This window comes from Delphinus delphis, chromosome 11, assembly GCF_949987515.2.
Source record: "Delphinus delphis chromosome 11, mDelDel1.2, whole genome shotgun sequence".
Classification (NCBI taxonomy): Eukaryota; Metazoa; Chordata; class Mammalia; order Artiodactyla; family Delphinidae; genus Delphinus; species Delphinus delphis.
The window spans coordinates 66,577,673-66,592,498 of record NC_082693.1 but is presented as its reverse complement, the minus strand read 5'-3'; the positions used below and the strand labels follow the sequence as shown (position 1 = coordinate 66,592,498).

General features: G+C 38.4%; 1 protein-coding gene across 3 annotated transcripts in view; it reads right to left on the bottom strand.

Moving 5' to 3' along the window:
- Positions 1–1,413: 1,413 nt before the first annotated feature.
- Positions 1,414–14,826, bottom strand: part of TMTC2 (transmembrane O-mannosyltransferase targeting cadherins 2) — a 391,943-nt gene continuing 378,530 nt past the window's right edge. For 2 of the 3 annotated variants that reach the window (XM_060025323.1, XM_060025325.1), the window contains one exon: positions 1,414–4,077. In XM_060025323.1, the coding sequence (XP_059881306.1) occupies positions 3,898–4,077 (180 nt within the window). In that variant the 3' untranslated portion in view covers positions 1,414–3,897. Of the gene's footprint in view, positions 4,078–13,933; positions 13,976–14,826 lie in introns of those variants that run through there. The other variant, XM_060025324.1, reaches the window with a different exon arrangement.

Below are 14,826 nucleotides of genomic sequence, written 5' to 3'. Positions count from 1 at the left end.
AGGTAAGGCATGAAAAACATCTGAACAATTTAGACTGTGAGAGCCAAACAAGACTTCCGTGAACATGTAACTAAAGCCATTTACTTTCCACCTGAGGAGTATAAGGCCCCCAAGGTAAGTGATTTAACCAAGTTCCCAAAACTACTTAGTGGCAGTTATACACTGTTAATATCTGACAGAAATGTCAGATATTAAGTCATCTTAGTATACGAAATATTGCATAATTGATTCTATTCTAAAATCAGGGTAGAGTTTTAACTTGGATTGAGGCACTACGCTCTGAAACCAGTGAAGGCAGGGGCCATGTCTTTCTTTTCTCACATTGTTTTTCTAGCCTGGCACTCTGTGGAGTAGAAGAACATAAAATAGACCATAAATGAAAAAAAAAAAATAGACCATAAATGAAAATTACATCTACTATTTGCTCATGATCAACATGATATTTTTGAAAATCACTTTCTAAAAAGTTGAGATTTGGGGATCCAATGACTTCATTTGATGTTTTCACAAATGAAAGTGATGACAGTTTTCACATAGTATACATTTACAGTACAAAGAAAGGAAATGCATCTAAGCCTTGGTTATTCTCTTACCAGGGAAAAACTGGGTTTCTGTGGATAATTTAAGAATTGTAATCATTCCAATTCATCTCTACGTACCTTTGGAATATGATTTTTCACTTAATTTAAATATTATTTCCAATACTACAGAATTTGCTTCCTACTATTTAACACTCAACTCAGTTTAATGAAGGGGTATTGCTAGAAAACTTGGCTTAAGCATTGGAACTGCCACAAGCTGAAATGGCAACGCAACCAGGGTAACTCTGTTATATTTAGTTTCGTAGTAGAGAAAGGCGCGTATCAGGATTTTGACCTTCTTCCAGTGTGATTTTGGGTGGTCTTCCTGCAGAATGCAATCAGAGAAGACTTTGAATTGGCTTTCATTCCCTCTGCCACTTCACCACATATTGACCTCTTGATGTTGTTATTCCATAGAGATTTGAGATGTATTTTGCCCCCTGGGGTACTGCTGGAATTTGAAGCTTCTCGTTCACTTGAAATTTCTGTGAAGTTTTTCCTCGTAAGTTTTCCAAAACATTCCCCCAACTTCTTACAACTGCTCTCTGATGTTATTGTGTTAGTTCATTGTCTGCTTCCGAAGAGTGGAGTGAAGAGCTTTTGTTTAGCCAGTAAATCGTGGATCAAATGAGAAAGTTCCAAATATGTGAGACAACTTGATGAGGTCATTAAGAAAAACCTAAAGGAATCTACAAAGTTAATATCTAAAATGGTGTTTGGGAAAAGTTTCTGGAGATTTCCAGCTTTCTCATCGGCCTGTTAAAATCCAAGACAGTATAAGTGTTGTTGCTGTAGACGATTTTAAAAAGGCTTATAAACGTATTTGTTATCAATGCTTTATTGTTGAAAACAAAATCGAAATTCTCTGGCACATAAAACAATTATTTCTACAAAAGGAAAGCCTACAAATCTTGATAATTTATACAAACAACAGTTTCTCAAAAAATAAAATTTTAATTTAGTAAACTTGTGCTCTATATTTTTAGCACTGTCTGCAATAATCCACCATAAATCCCTGAGCGGAGACATTTTTTGACCATGTTCTGTAGACCCCCTCAACACTCCCCCCAAGTTGGTCAGTTACTAAGCCCAGCCCTGTAGTGAAAGGTGTCAGGGACATTTAGTTGTTAATGATCCATGCATTTTATGACACAGGCCCAATTATTAACGCTACTTGGGAACTGGGTCAACATGAAGTGCCTCTGCTGTGCCATCAGCGAACCTACCAAGAACCAAGTGTGTGAAAAGAAGAACAATAACAATAAAAAGACACAAAATGGTAAGACTAGGAAGTCATCATAGGTCAATAACTATTTAAATAAATAAAAATGTTAGACACTGAATTCACCTCTATATCCTTATATTAAATTCCTTTTTGCCTTTATTTTTTTGCAATTGCCAATGCACTAGAAGATGAAAAATATACTTCAACCCACGCTTTTGGTTTGACCACGTGTTTGTTGTTGTTAAACATTAAATATCATTCTGAAAACACAGTGATTTAATTATAATTTAACTTTTGGCCCTTCAATGAAATGTTTACCAAATAATATACATATTAGGAGGGCCTTCTTTTAATGCCATCAACAAATCTCTCTCACTATGTTGCCCTTCTCACCAAAACACTAATGCCATAGGAACACTACTTTAATTCTTTACCCCACCTTACTCAGATATGCAGCAAAACATATAAAATATGAAGAAAACATAATATGATCTATTTGCATGTCCAGCTTCCCTTAAATGGGGACGCTGACCATATATACACTGAATGTGAAAGGACAAGAAAAAAAGCTAATTTTAAGTTGCAAAGAACTGGTTTAATGAATCAAGTTTTGTTATTTTGCTATGGTAGAATAATAAATAAATAAATATGTTGGGTATTGTATAGCTACTTTCTCTAGGAAGAAGTTGAGAGTGGATCGTTGTTTTTACAAAGTTAATTTTTAGTAGCAAAGTTTGACTGCAAGTCAAAAAATGTTCAGTAAATGTTTCTCTCTACTTCCCTTATAGTCTTTTACTCGTGAAATTATCACTGAAGTGGTTACTAATAGGTAATGAAATAAAATGCCAAATTTGCTAGTGAAAAAGAGTTTTCAACTGTGAAAAGCACTTGGCAGGAGACCTAGAAACACGTGGGCTAATGCTATAGTCTACCTGCAGCTTAAAATAAGTCATTTTTTATGTCTTTTGGGAAGAACAAAGTATGATTAAAAATAATTCCTCAAAAACTTATCAGCACTGCTGTTTAGGTACCTATTAGAAAGTGATTAGCATTTCATACCAACTCTTTCCAGAATATAAAAGCGTTGGCAGCCATCATTATACACCCTCGCACAGACTTGATTTTTAACCCAGCAACATCTGGAAGGCACAAAGCATCTTCCCTTTTGTCTAATAGCTGCTGGTTAGTTATTGGAACTAGACCATTTGTTAAGCTTCCTTTTGATTTACTGCCTTAGCATGAGCGTTAACCAGGAATAGCCATTTTAAAAGGCAATTTCAAAAGCCTAAGAATTAATACAATGAATCCTCCTAGGCAGTTTTGGGAAAACGTCAGTGACGTCAGAGTAAAATATGCCTGCCTGGAACACATAAGGCCTCCCCAGTCCCTCCTACAACACCAGTGAGAAACACGGTTTGCTCTGTTCTGTATACCCTTTTCAGAACATGATAAGCAAAGGATGCCCACATGATGGTGACATCTAAATCATAAAACGTTACGTGCACTAGTCAGGAAACAAATGTAGACTCTGACAGATCCTGACACAGTATTAAAAAAAAAAAAAAGTTTTCTAAGTTTTAGACACTGATAAGCAGGCTGTCCCAAAGAGGGAAGACAGCAGCGTCAGGACAACCGGCCAGCTCACCAGGATTCACACGACACTTGAATCACTGCGTGTGAACACTTGACCGTAATAGTTTACCGTGGCTGAACAGAAATTCTGACTTCCTCTCACAGTGTTTAAGGAACAGTATAATTTCCAAGTTAGCTTTCAAAATTGAACAAAATTTGAAACATAGGCTTCCCTCCCCCCTTTAAGAATGCCAAAAGATCCTGTTTTAAGTGCTCTGGTTTACGGTTCTACGGGTAACAATTATATCCTGCAGGAGGTTTCCAATGTTCCTCTTTTTGGTGTTAATGGCTGTGCCCACAGCAAAGTGGATACTCCCAGAAGTGGCAGTGACCTCAGTGACCTCTTCCCCCCTGTCTTGAAGTCCAAACTAACTCTTGTCATAGCACTGCTGGGAAGTTCTGTTCGTTAATGAGGCCGGCTTTCAAATATGGGGGAGGATGAGGTACGGCCCTCCCGTGTCAAGTCTTGGAGGTCTTCAAGCCTTGCTTTTCCATGATGTTCCAGAGTTTGCGGAGATTGGACTGCGTGATGATGTCATCCGGTTTGAGCTGCAGCGCCCGCAGGTAGTTGGCCTCGGCCTTCTGGAGTCGTCCATTGAGGTGCAGGATGGCTCCCAAGTTCATCAGAGCAGCTGGATACTGGAACCAGAGAGAGGAAGGAAAACGATTAAGAGGCCATGGCAAGCTTTCCTTCATGGAAGACAAAAATCTTCATCCATTTATGCAAATGACTCCCTTATGTCTGGAGGCATTTTATGGAAGCAATGTAGCAATTTATACAAGTAGATAAAACAGGAAGGGAAAAAAAGGTTTTCAAACAGCTGCTGTGTACTTTGTGCCTTAAAGAGGGCAGGCAGTTAGGGAAATAGCTTTTTCTTTAATGAGAAAGTATAGGTTACCTATGGAGACCCAGTAACCTAGTCACCCTGTACTTTCTTGAGAAAAAAGTTGAACGGGATACAATTTTAGATGGAAAGAATTGAACTTTTTTTCAACTCAATGCCAAGAAATAAAAAATTAAGTGGGAAAAGTTGACAAATCTATGTCTACCCATTCTTTGCTTTCTCTCCTTAGCAATCAATATTCTAGGCCATTTCTGCAAACATATATAAATAAGTAAAATATACTGTAAAATTTTACTGATGTTTTCAGGGTGAAAACCCTGAAAAAAATTCAAATGCAACCACTAAAATGCTTTCCAAATTTAACTCATGTAGTTTCACGAGATAAAGTTCTAATTTTTAAGTCAAACAGCTTTTAAACTTCTAATGGTCGATGTTTACAATCAATATAGCAATATAGTATGTAGCACTAGTTTAATACAAGGGTTTCCATACCCAAATTCTCAAACATTAGTTAACGACAACAAGGTCTTCCCAAAGGAAAAAACACTTTGCTTGTTATCTACGAATAAGGGCTGTTCTGTTCTTGTCTTGTCCCTGGAACTTTCTGGCTAACAAAGGGCAGCTGATACCTTGGCAGTTACATAAATGCATATTTCAAACATCAGATAAAACTAAAATTGTTTATGCTAAGATTATATTTTCATTTTACAAATGGTGTCAACTATTAATTGTCTTGGCAACTAGGATACAGCCTAAAATGATTCACAATTATTTTTATGGTTTAGTGTTTTCACAATGCAAGCATGTTTTTCAGCTGAATTCATATGACTCCACTCTTTATTGTAAATACAATTATTTCTGAATCAGAAACAATGCTGGGGGGAGGGTTGAATAGCTCAGAATATATCAGCTGGGAAAAGATGATCAGATTTGGATTTGAAGAGTACTGGATTTGAGTTCTTTTTTTTTTTTCCCCCGGTACGTAGGCCTCTCACTGTTGTGGCCTCTCCTGTTGCGGAGCACAGGCTCCGGACGCGCAGGCTCAGCGGCCATGGCTCACGGGCCCAGCCGCTCCGCGGCATGTGGGATCTTCCCGGACCGGGGCACGAACCCGTGTCCCCTGCATCGGCAGGCGGACTCTCAACCACTGCGCCACCAGGGAAGCCCTGGATCTGAGTTCTTGCTCAACCACCGGCTGTGACCTTGGTGAGGTCCCCTAACATATCTGTGTCCCAATTCTTTCATTTATGAAATACTGAATAAACATCAACTTTTTTGTATGTTGTTAGAAAGATAAAATGAGAAAATAAATGTAGCACAGTATTGATACATGCACATAATAAACACTCTATAAAAGTCAACAAGTTCACTTTTTCTTGTCTCATTTTGCTTGAGGTCTAGCACATGCATGTTTATGATTTTTATGTTGTTATACATACTTTATAATTTTTATTTCAATGGCTGCAAAACGTGTCTCTTTGGATGTATACCAAAGTTGTCTTAAGTCTTCAACTGCTGGGTATAGATTTCTACATTCAGATGAAACATTTTGGTTTAGATATGTCTATTTTAATAGAGTAAAAAAAAAGTTTTTTTTTTCCGACTCTTCTGTATCCTTTTTTCTTTTCCAAAAACAATGTTGCAAATATAAGCTATTCCTGACCTTCGAAAACCTTTTGGTTAGGATGACTCCATACTTATCAAGAAAAATACAGATGGTCAACTTCTAATTTTAAACACCAATCCAAATAAACATAGCTCTAAATTACATGAGCAGTGAATAGCTCCACATTGGAAACTTGAAATAACACCACCTACTCTGTCTTCCTAAAAGAACTTTGTTATCATACCACCCATTGTTATACTGAGTTTCTTGATGCTGGGACACATTTCTGAATTACCTCCACTCCCAGAGCTTAGCATGACTGTCAATAAACAGCTACTAAATTGAAGGCGAAGTGTGTTCACAGCCTGACTTACTGGAGATGCTAAGTAGATAAAATGTTCAGACTTCCTGCTATCCTGAGTGGGAAGAGAGGAAATGGGGAGGGAGAACCACGGCTGGAGACCATTCCCTACTAACCAGAAATAGAAAAGGCCCAGTGATGGGGCTGAGAGAAACCAGATGGCTCTGTGGGGTAGTGGTTATTTCTTGAACCACTTTATTATCAGAGTCTGTACCTAACTATAATTGCAACTCAAGGGGATTATTAAAAACACTCAAGAGGTTACAGAATCACAGGTTCCAATGCCAGTTCTGCCCCAGTGACATGTGCACCTAGGAAGCACTGAGACCACAGTTTCTTCTGGAAACGGGATGAGAACAGTACTTGCTTCACAGGGTTGTTAATGAGATTACATGAGGATACAAAATTATTGTCTTTCCCCTCTCCTTTTCTGTCTCCTCATCATCTCAAACACACAAAGTAGGATCTTCTTGTCAATATGCCTGAATGACCACTGAGTCCAAATGCTGAGGATGTGTGAACTGGCTCTGCCTAAACTAGGTGTGTAGCCTTTCTTAGGTTAAACCTGGAAAAGATAACTGTGAAAACAGGTGGTGAAGTACATACCAAGCCACATAAATAGGCTTTACTATTGTTACTAAATTGCAGCCTGGGGTCCATCTCTCCTTAGACTACTTTGAAGTCACCTTTCTGCTATCAAGTGATGAAAAAAAGTTAATATTATTCGAAGAAAACACAATTAGGCAGTTATATCTGTTATCAAAATGAGTTCGGAATGCTAATTATAATGGTGTTTGGAATGATTCTAATTTTGCATTATCCACATTAGTGTTACTCATTAAACAAAAATAATAAAAAATTGACATTATGAAGTTAATGTGGGATAACTGATCTCTTGAAAGCCACATATACTCATTAACTGTGTCCCCTAAAGTGTCAAAATCCAAATAAACTAAAAATGTGCATATTTAAGAACATCATTCAATATTTTTAAGCAGCTATAGATTTCTACATTCAGATGAAACATTTTGGTTTAGATATGTCTATTTTAATAGAGTAAAAAAAAGTGTTTTAAAAAATTTTAAAAGCCTATGGACATACATTATGTAATGCTTAAAGCATCACTATAGCTTCTTATTTGAATAAATAGAAACTGATGAAATTTACATACTGGTGTGTTCAAATGTGACATAAGAGTATCACTGCCTTAGGTAACGGCTTTGATAGTATCAACCATTATTTTGATAAAAAATTTCATGTGTTTGTTAAACATTTATGAATAAAACTAGATATAAAAGACTTTCTTCTTATAGGGTTATTTTCTCTCTTCAAAGACAAGGGCTTCTTTATCTTTGAAGCCTGTCATGTCTCTCCTCCACAGCAATGACCAGGGTAGCTTAGTGGATGCCCATTGGACTGAATGCCTTCAGGTCTTCTAGCCTTGCTACAAAAATTGCAAGGAGTAGCATTGGCATCACCTGGGAGCTTGACAGAAATGCAGAATTTCAGTTGCCACCTACTGACTCAGAATCTGAATTTCAACAAGGTCTCCCAATGCTTTGTATGCTTACTAAAATTAGAGAAGCATGGTTCTAGAGGTTATTTCCAGATTCTAGATTATGTCCTTTTAGGGTTTTTGAGATGAAGTTTCCTATAAGAAGATGAAGTTCCTACAGAGCAAAAGTGTATCAGATCACATGTCTATCCTTCCATAAAGTAGAATTCTTCTCTTGGCCATGTAATTATTTAAGGTAATAAATGTTCAAATGAAACTTTATTAACAGAAGCCATAAATGACTAAATATTGTTAGACAGAAGGAGAGGGAATGAAAAGCTTTTTCATAACCAAAGAAGAGCATGTAAGGGTTTCTAAACAGATTTAAAGACTGCCTCACTATGTAACTGAAATGCAAGAAGTCCAGGTGACTGACCGGCTGTCTGATTACATAGTAGTGTCATTGCTCTCTGCCAGCTATGACTCATGGACTGGGGAACAGAAACCCAACCACATCTGCTGATGTCTTCCCTCACACACATCCTCTTTTATTAAAGACAGCCGATGAAATTTTTAGCATGTTAACAAAGGCAGGCAAGCAGCTTGCAACCCAGTAACATGGGGCTTGTGGCTCCTCACAGACTAGAAAGGAAAACCAGACCTTTCTCATTTCCTTGAAGAGGACAGATGCTTTACATCAAAGGGGCTGACTAGCAGCCATAATCAGGCAACGAATGATGGCTTTTCCAAGTCTCTAGGGAATTATGCCTTTATTGTTACTTTACTGTGCTCGTTGGCTTACTTCTCTAACATTGGAGGAAATAAGCAAAATTAAAATGAATATATATGTAGATGTATATTGGGATGGGGTAGAGCAAAGGTAAGATTATGAAGGTCTTACTCTAATCTAATGCCCTTGAGGCTCCCAAGGAAACCAGCTGATCACACAGCACTGGAACACAAAATCATCTTCCTAGCCTTTGCCTATACATAGTCTTGGAAAGATATCTATGGAGGAGGAATAGTGAGACCATAAGGGGATTTAAGATTGGGAATCCATGTTTCTACTGGGAAAAGGACTAAAATATAGAACTTTGAACAGAGGACATGGGTGAGGCCTAGGAAAAGGAAAAGAAGGACTTGGTTGAAATGTTCTGAAGTTGTAAACCCACACAGTAACTGGCCTCTCTGTATCCCATTAGTCCCTGAGACCACTTCCCTTTTCTGAAAATAAATCAACAGGCAAGAGAAGCTCTGAAAAAGATGAAGACAGAGATAACAGACCAATAGTTCTAGTTTTATAAATATATCAATTTTCACTCAAAGTGTTGCTGAAATTATCCATATAGTTGTACATTTACTGTTGTAAGAACTAAATAACTTTTAAGAAAGAACGTCTAGAGTTAGCCTTACCCAGCTGTTATTCAGTTAATACACTACACATCTGGGGGATGTTTTCAAGATAACCACCTTTAACTTCCCTTCTGAATTTGCAAACTTAAATGAGTTTGCACAGTCTGAAGTTTTTAATGGATTCTCACTCTTTTTCAAATAGTTACCCAATAACTTAATGAAGGCTGCCTACTGCCATTCAACTGGATTCAGTTGAAATTGCTTACCCAATTTAATTTACCGGAGCAGTAACTGTACATGATGTTTAAGAATGAATGGTATAAACTTTAAAGAAACATATTCATGAAAAAGAGTATTTCTGCATACATTTAAGGGATCTCTTTATATTTATTGTGCCTTGTATATGGCAAACATTTAATAAATAATTACCAAATTAAAGTTTTTAAGATTATCTATCAGGTTTATGGGAAAAAAGTGTGACATGGACTGAGACAAAATTAGATACCCTATTCCCCTCGGTTCCAATATCACTCCTTCTCCTTGGTCCCACTGGCATGCGCAGTGGGCTGATACCAACCTAGAAACCTCAATACATTACCCTTGATTCCTGGGGAATGAATACCTTCCCCCACACGCACACATAAATATTCATCCAGTTGTTTAGTCTTGGCAACTTCACCCTCAAATCTCCCTTAAATCTGTCTTTCAATTATAATTATGCTCCTTTCTCCCAACTTGGTTTAAGCCGTGATCAACTTCTGAGATTGTTTAAATAAAATTATTTTGACAGAAAAGAATAATAAATGAATGGGTAGCTGAAAAGACGGATGGGTGACAGGTTAAATGAATGAACACACAAGTAAAGCCATAGGCAGGGTTTTTTCTTTATTGTAAGTATTTTAGTCATACAAGAATTTCAGAGAATACAATAAAAACTGTGTACCTGCCTAACAAATGAAACTTTATAAAGACAATTGAAGCCCCCAAATATCTTTCAGTGAAATAACCCCCCTTCCTTCCAAGAAAGCCACTATCCTGAAGCTGGTATTTATCATTCCCATGTATGCTTCACACTTTTATTTTTTGTGTACCCATAGCAAATTTATGATCTTATACATTTATAAGTTTTAATTTTACACATGTCATTATCCATCATGGGATGCCATCCTGACAAGCACTCACTCGGAACTTGAAATTTCTGCTCATCTTTTTGTTTTTCAGATTTATCCTTGTTGATATATGTAAGGTTTTGTTGTTTCACATAAATTCTGTTGAATGACTACCCATTTTCTGAAGGATAGGCTTACAGACTATTTAAAAGAGGCTGCCACTATAAATCAAAAAGCTACACGCCCTCCTTTGTTCATAACAGCACTATTCATAATAGCCAAGACATGGAAACCACCTAAATGTCCATTGACAGATGAATGGATAAAAAAGATGTGGAACGTATAAACAATGGAATGCTACTCAGACATAAAAAAGAATGAAATAATGCCATTTGCAGCAACATGGATGCAACTAGAGATTATTATACTAGGTGAAGTAAGCCAGAAAGAGAAAGACAAATACCATATGATATCACTTATATGTGGAGTCTAAAATATGACACAGATGAACTTACCTACAAAACAGAAGCAGACTCACAGACATAAAGAACAGACTTGTGGTTGCTAAGGGGAAGGAGGGTGGGGGAGGAATGAATTGGGAGGTTGGAGTTAGCAGATGCAAACTATTAGATATAGAATGGATAAGCAACAAGGTCCTACCGTCCAGCACAGGTAACTATATTCAATATTCTGTGATAAACCATAAAGGAAAAAGAATGTGTGTGTGTGTGTGTGTGTGTGTGTGTGTATATATATATATATATGTATAACTGAATCACTTTGCTGTATAGCAGAAATTAATACAACATTGTAAGTCAACTATACTTCAATTAAAAAAAAACCTCTCATCTTAAAAAAAAGGAGGCTGCCATCAATATTCTTGTGAATATCTCCACATGTACTTATGGGAGAGTTTCTAAGACTGGAGTTGTTAGACATGGGGGATCTTCAACTTTGCCAGATATCACCAAATTGCTCTTCTGTGTGGTTGTAGCAAAATGCATTAGCATCAACATGTAACAGGGGTCTCTCTGTTTCCTATCCTTAATACCACTTAGTATTGTCTGGCTTTTTAAGTTTTGCAAATTGAGAGTTGGAAAACTGTATCTTATTCTGTGCTTAAGTTTTTTTTCCTGATTACTAGAGAGGTTAATAATATTTTCAGAAGCTTACTAGCTTTTTACATTTCCTCTTCAGTGATCCACCTGTTTTTTTTTTTTAATTTATTTATTTTTGTCTGTGTTGGGTCTTTGTTGCTGCACGTGGGCTTTCTCTAGTTGCGACGAGTGGGGGCTACTCTTCATTGAGGCGTGCTGGCTTCTCGCTGCGGTGGCTTCTGTTGTTGTGGAGCACAGGCTCTAGGCGTGCAGGCTTCAGTAGTTGTGGCTTGCGGGCTCAGTAGTTGTGGCTCGCAGGCCCTAGAGCACAGGCTCAGTAGTTGTGGTGCACGAGCTCTGTTGCTCCGCGGCATGTGGGATCTTCCCGGACCAGGGCTCGAACCCATATCCCCTGCATTGGCAGGCAGATTTTTAATCACTGCGCCACCAGGGAAGCCCGATCCACCTGTTCTTTAACATTTGGACAGAATATGTTCTGTAAGGATTGTCAACTACATGGTGATATTTGAAAGGTAATTACTCAGGGCTCCCATCATCTCAGAACAGCTGGTAAATAAGACTGTCTGGCCTGGTGTTTTCCGGGTCAGAGTCACTTTCTCAAGGCTAACAACTAGATAACCACTGTTTCTAAGGTGAAAAATCTGTTATACATAGGGGCTTCCCTAGTGGCTCAGTGGTTGGGAGTCCGCCTGCCGAGGCAGGGGACACAGGTTCGTGCCCCGGTCTGGGAAGATCCTACATGCCGCAGAGTGGCTGGGCCCGTGAGCCGTGGCTGCTGGGCCTGTGCGTCCGGAGCCTGTGCTCCGCAACGGGAGAGCCCACAACAGTGAGAGGCCCGCGTACCACAAAAAAAAAAATGTTATACATGAAATGGAAAATCCTTGATATAGGTGCACTTTCAATGCGGTGAGAGGAGGATAACAGAAATCTGGGCAGCGAGAGGGACAGCAGGAGCCACCAAAATGTGTCACAGTGATCATGGGGCCTGGACCACTGTATGTGGGAGAAGGATGGCATTTTGCTCGTGCTCTAGCATGCAGAACAGACTTTCCTTTATGGCCTGCTTCTCTGTCTCTATTCAGCTGCCTTGCTTTCTGGCTTCTTAGTTCCTTTTCCCAGGGGCCACAGGCAAATTTAAGGTGAACAATATGTTTCATATTCTTCCTCTCTTTACTGCCCTCCATTTCTACTGGCACTGCCTGGGTTAGCATCTCATCCCATTCCTAAATGCTATCAGCCTCTTATTCTCCACACTTTCAATTTCTTCCTTAATCCAATACCTTCAACCTGACCATCTGTCTTTCTTAAGCACAGTGGGGTTTTAGAGGGTCAGCCTGTGCCGACAGAAAAGAATCCACTTTCATCCCAGTACTAGGAAACCCTTTAAAACTTGGCACCCAAATAAGCCCTCCATATACATCCTTCATGAGCCACGTGAAACTTCTTTTTCTGCCGTGTGCTATTTTGAGCATCCATTTCTTATCAAACTACTCTTCTGACAAAGCTCTTCTTCCACTCTCTTTTTTACAGACTTCTGTTCATTTCAAAAATGAACTGAACAGGGCTTCCCTGGTGGCGCAGTGGTTGAGAGTCCACCTGCCGATGCAGGGGACACGGGTTCGTGCCCCGGTCCGGGAGGATCCCACATGCCGCGGAGCGGCTGGGCCCATGAGCCATGGCCGCTGGGCCTGCGCGTCCGGAGCCTGTGCTCCGCAACGGGAGAGGCCACAAAAACGAACTGAACAATCTCTTATTCATAGCTTACTTTCTCTGTTGCCATAGTACTGTCTACATACATTAATTGCAACACTTACCACAATGAATTATATCTACTTGTTGTGTCTGTCTTCTATGCTGGAAGGTAAGATAGTGAATTTACTTTGTTTTCATAGTGCTAGTGCCAGGCTCTGGCATGTGAAAGAAACTCTCAGTGAATGCCTTCTGAAAGGAGGAAACTTCGTATGGTTTAGCAAAAACAGGTGACCTAGGAGAGGTAAATTCTAGTCCAATCTTAGCATAATTTAACAAACATTTATGAAGCACTTACTATATGTCAAGGTTGCTGCCAGATATGCTATATTAAGTGGTGAAAAGGAACAATATATTTTTTTGCTCTGTATGTGTCTTGAGCTAACTTTAATTGCACACTTGGCATTTATCACTAACTATTAGGAGGTGTACATTCTATTATGTATCATTTATGCTCCTGAAATTTGTCAGGTCAGCAAAACTGATATCCATGCCCTGTTTTAAGAACTATAGGGCATTGTACAGAAGAAGGTTTCACCGCCCTCAAGGAGTTTATAGTCCAGGGCATGAATACAAATTTCTACGCCAAAGAAGAATCAGACATGTCTACAAAGGACATACGAAGACTGAGCTAAGGGGTAAAGGGAGATTCCTTCCTTATGGGTGTGAAGCTTTTAGACAAGATAAATGATCAGGTTGCTTCAAATATTTTATTCTTCTGAAATAAGAATGATACAGAAACTTTTGAAATGAATGGGTCATATCAAAATCAGTTTGTTACTTTTTAAAGCAAACTGTGGAGAGCAGAGCCAGCAGTGGAGAGAAGCCTTCACAGAGCAGGGTCTGCATTTCAATTAGTCTGGAGATTCAGATGTTAGTAGTGACAGCCATGATGTTAACCCTTCTGAGACCAAACCAAAATGGAAAAAAAATTGTTAAAAAAATGAAATATTAATACAACAAATGAAAGGTCTTTCACAAAATTTTATGACAAAAAAACCCCACAACCAATGCAATGTTCGCAATTCAGAAATGATAGTTCTTTGTAGTCATATGCTGACTACAGTCATATTTTGAAAAAAGCATCTCTGCAAAAAGATTTATCAAACTGTACATCCAGCAAGGGAAAACAACACAGGAAGTCTAGCAAAGGCAAGGCAAATTCTGACAGATAACAGAAATGATTCATTCTGATTCTGTTTCAACACAGTATTTGTGTTTTTGAAATAGTTTTGAATAAAACAAAACAGATATAGGTGACAAGCAAGACACGACACTGTATTAAGGCAGTAATTTCAATTTGTCATTGACATATTTTATCCTGTGTGCTCAATCCTTATCTCCTACCACACATACACACTTGGATGGCCTTCCATCCCAGCGGGTATTACAAGAATGTTCGTTTAACTTTTATGATGAGTGTGATTGCCACAGTGTGGAGTGCTATTCATTTCAGTAGCAATCAAAATGCCAACAGCTGTGGTTTGGGGGATAGCAAACAGTGACTGTAACAAAGTCATTTCAAAGGTGGTGGCAATTTCTAACAGATTTTAAAGTACATCTACTAAATTAAGGATATGACCTCAGAAATTATTCTTCACTGAGGATGATCCTATGATGGTTTTCCTTATGTCCTTAATTTCACAGGAAGTCTCTCACATGATGCAAATGGAAAACCTTGATCCCAGGCCACCTAAGTTTCACTCACAGCTTTTTTCTTTTTTAACTTTTTTTAATTGAATGAAAAATTAT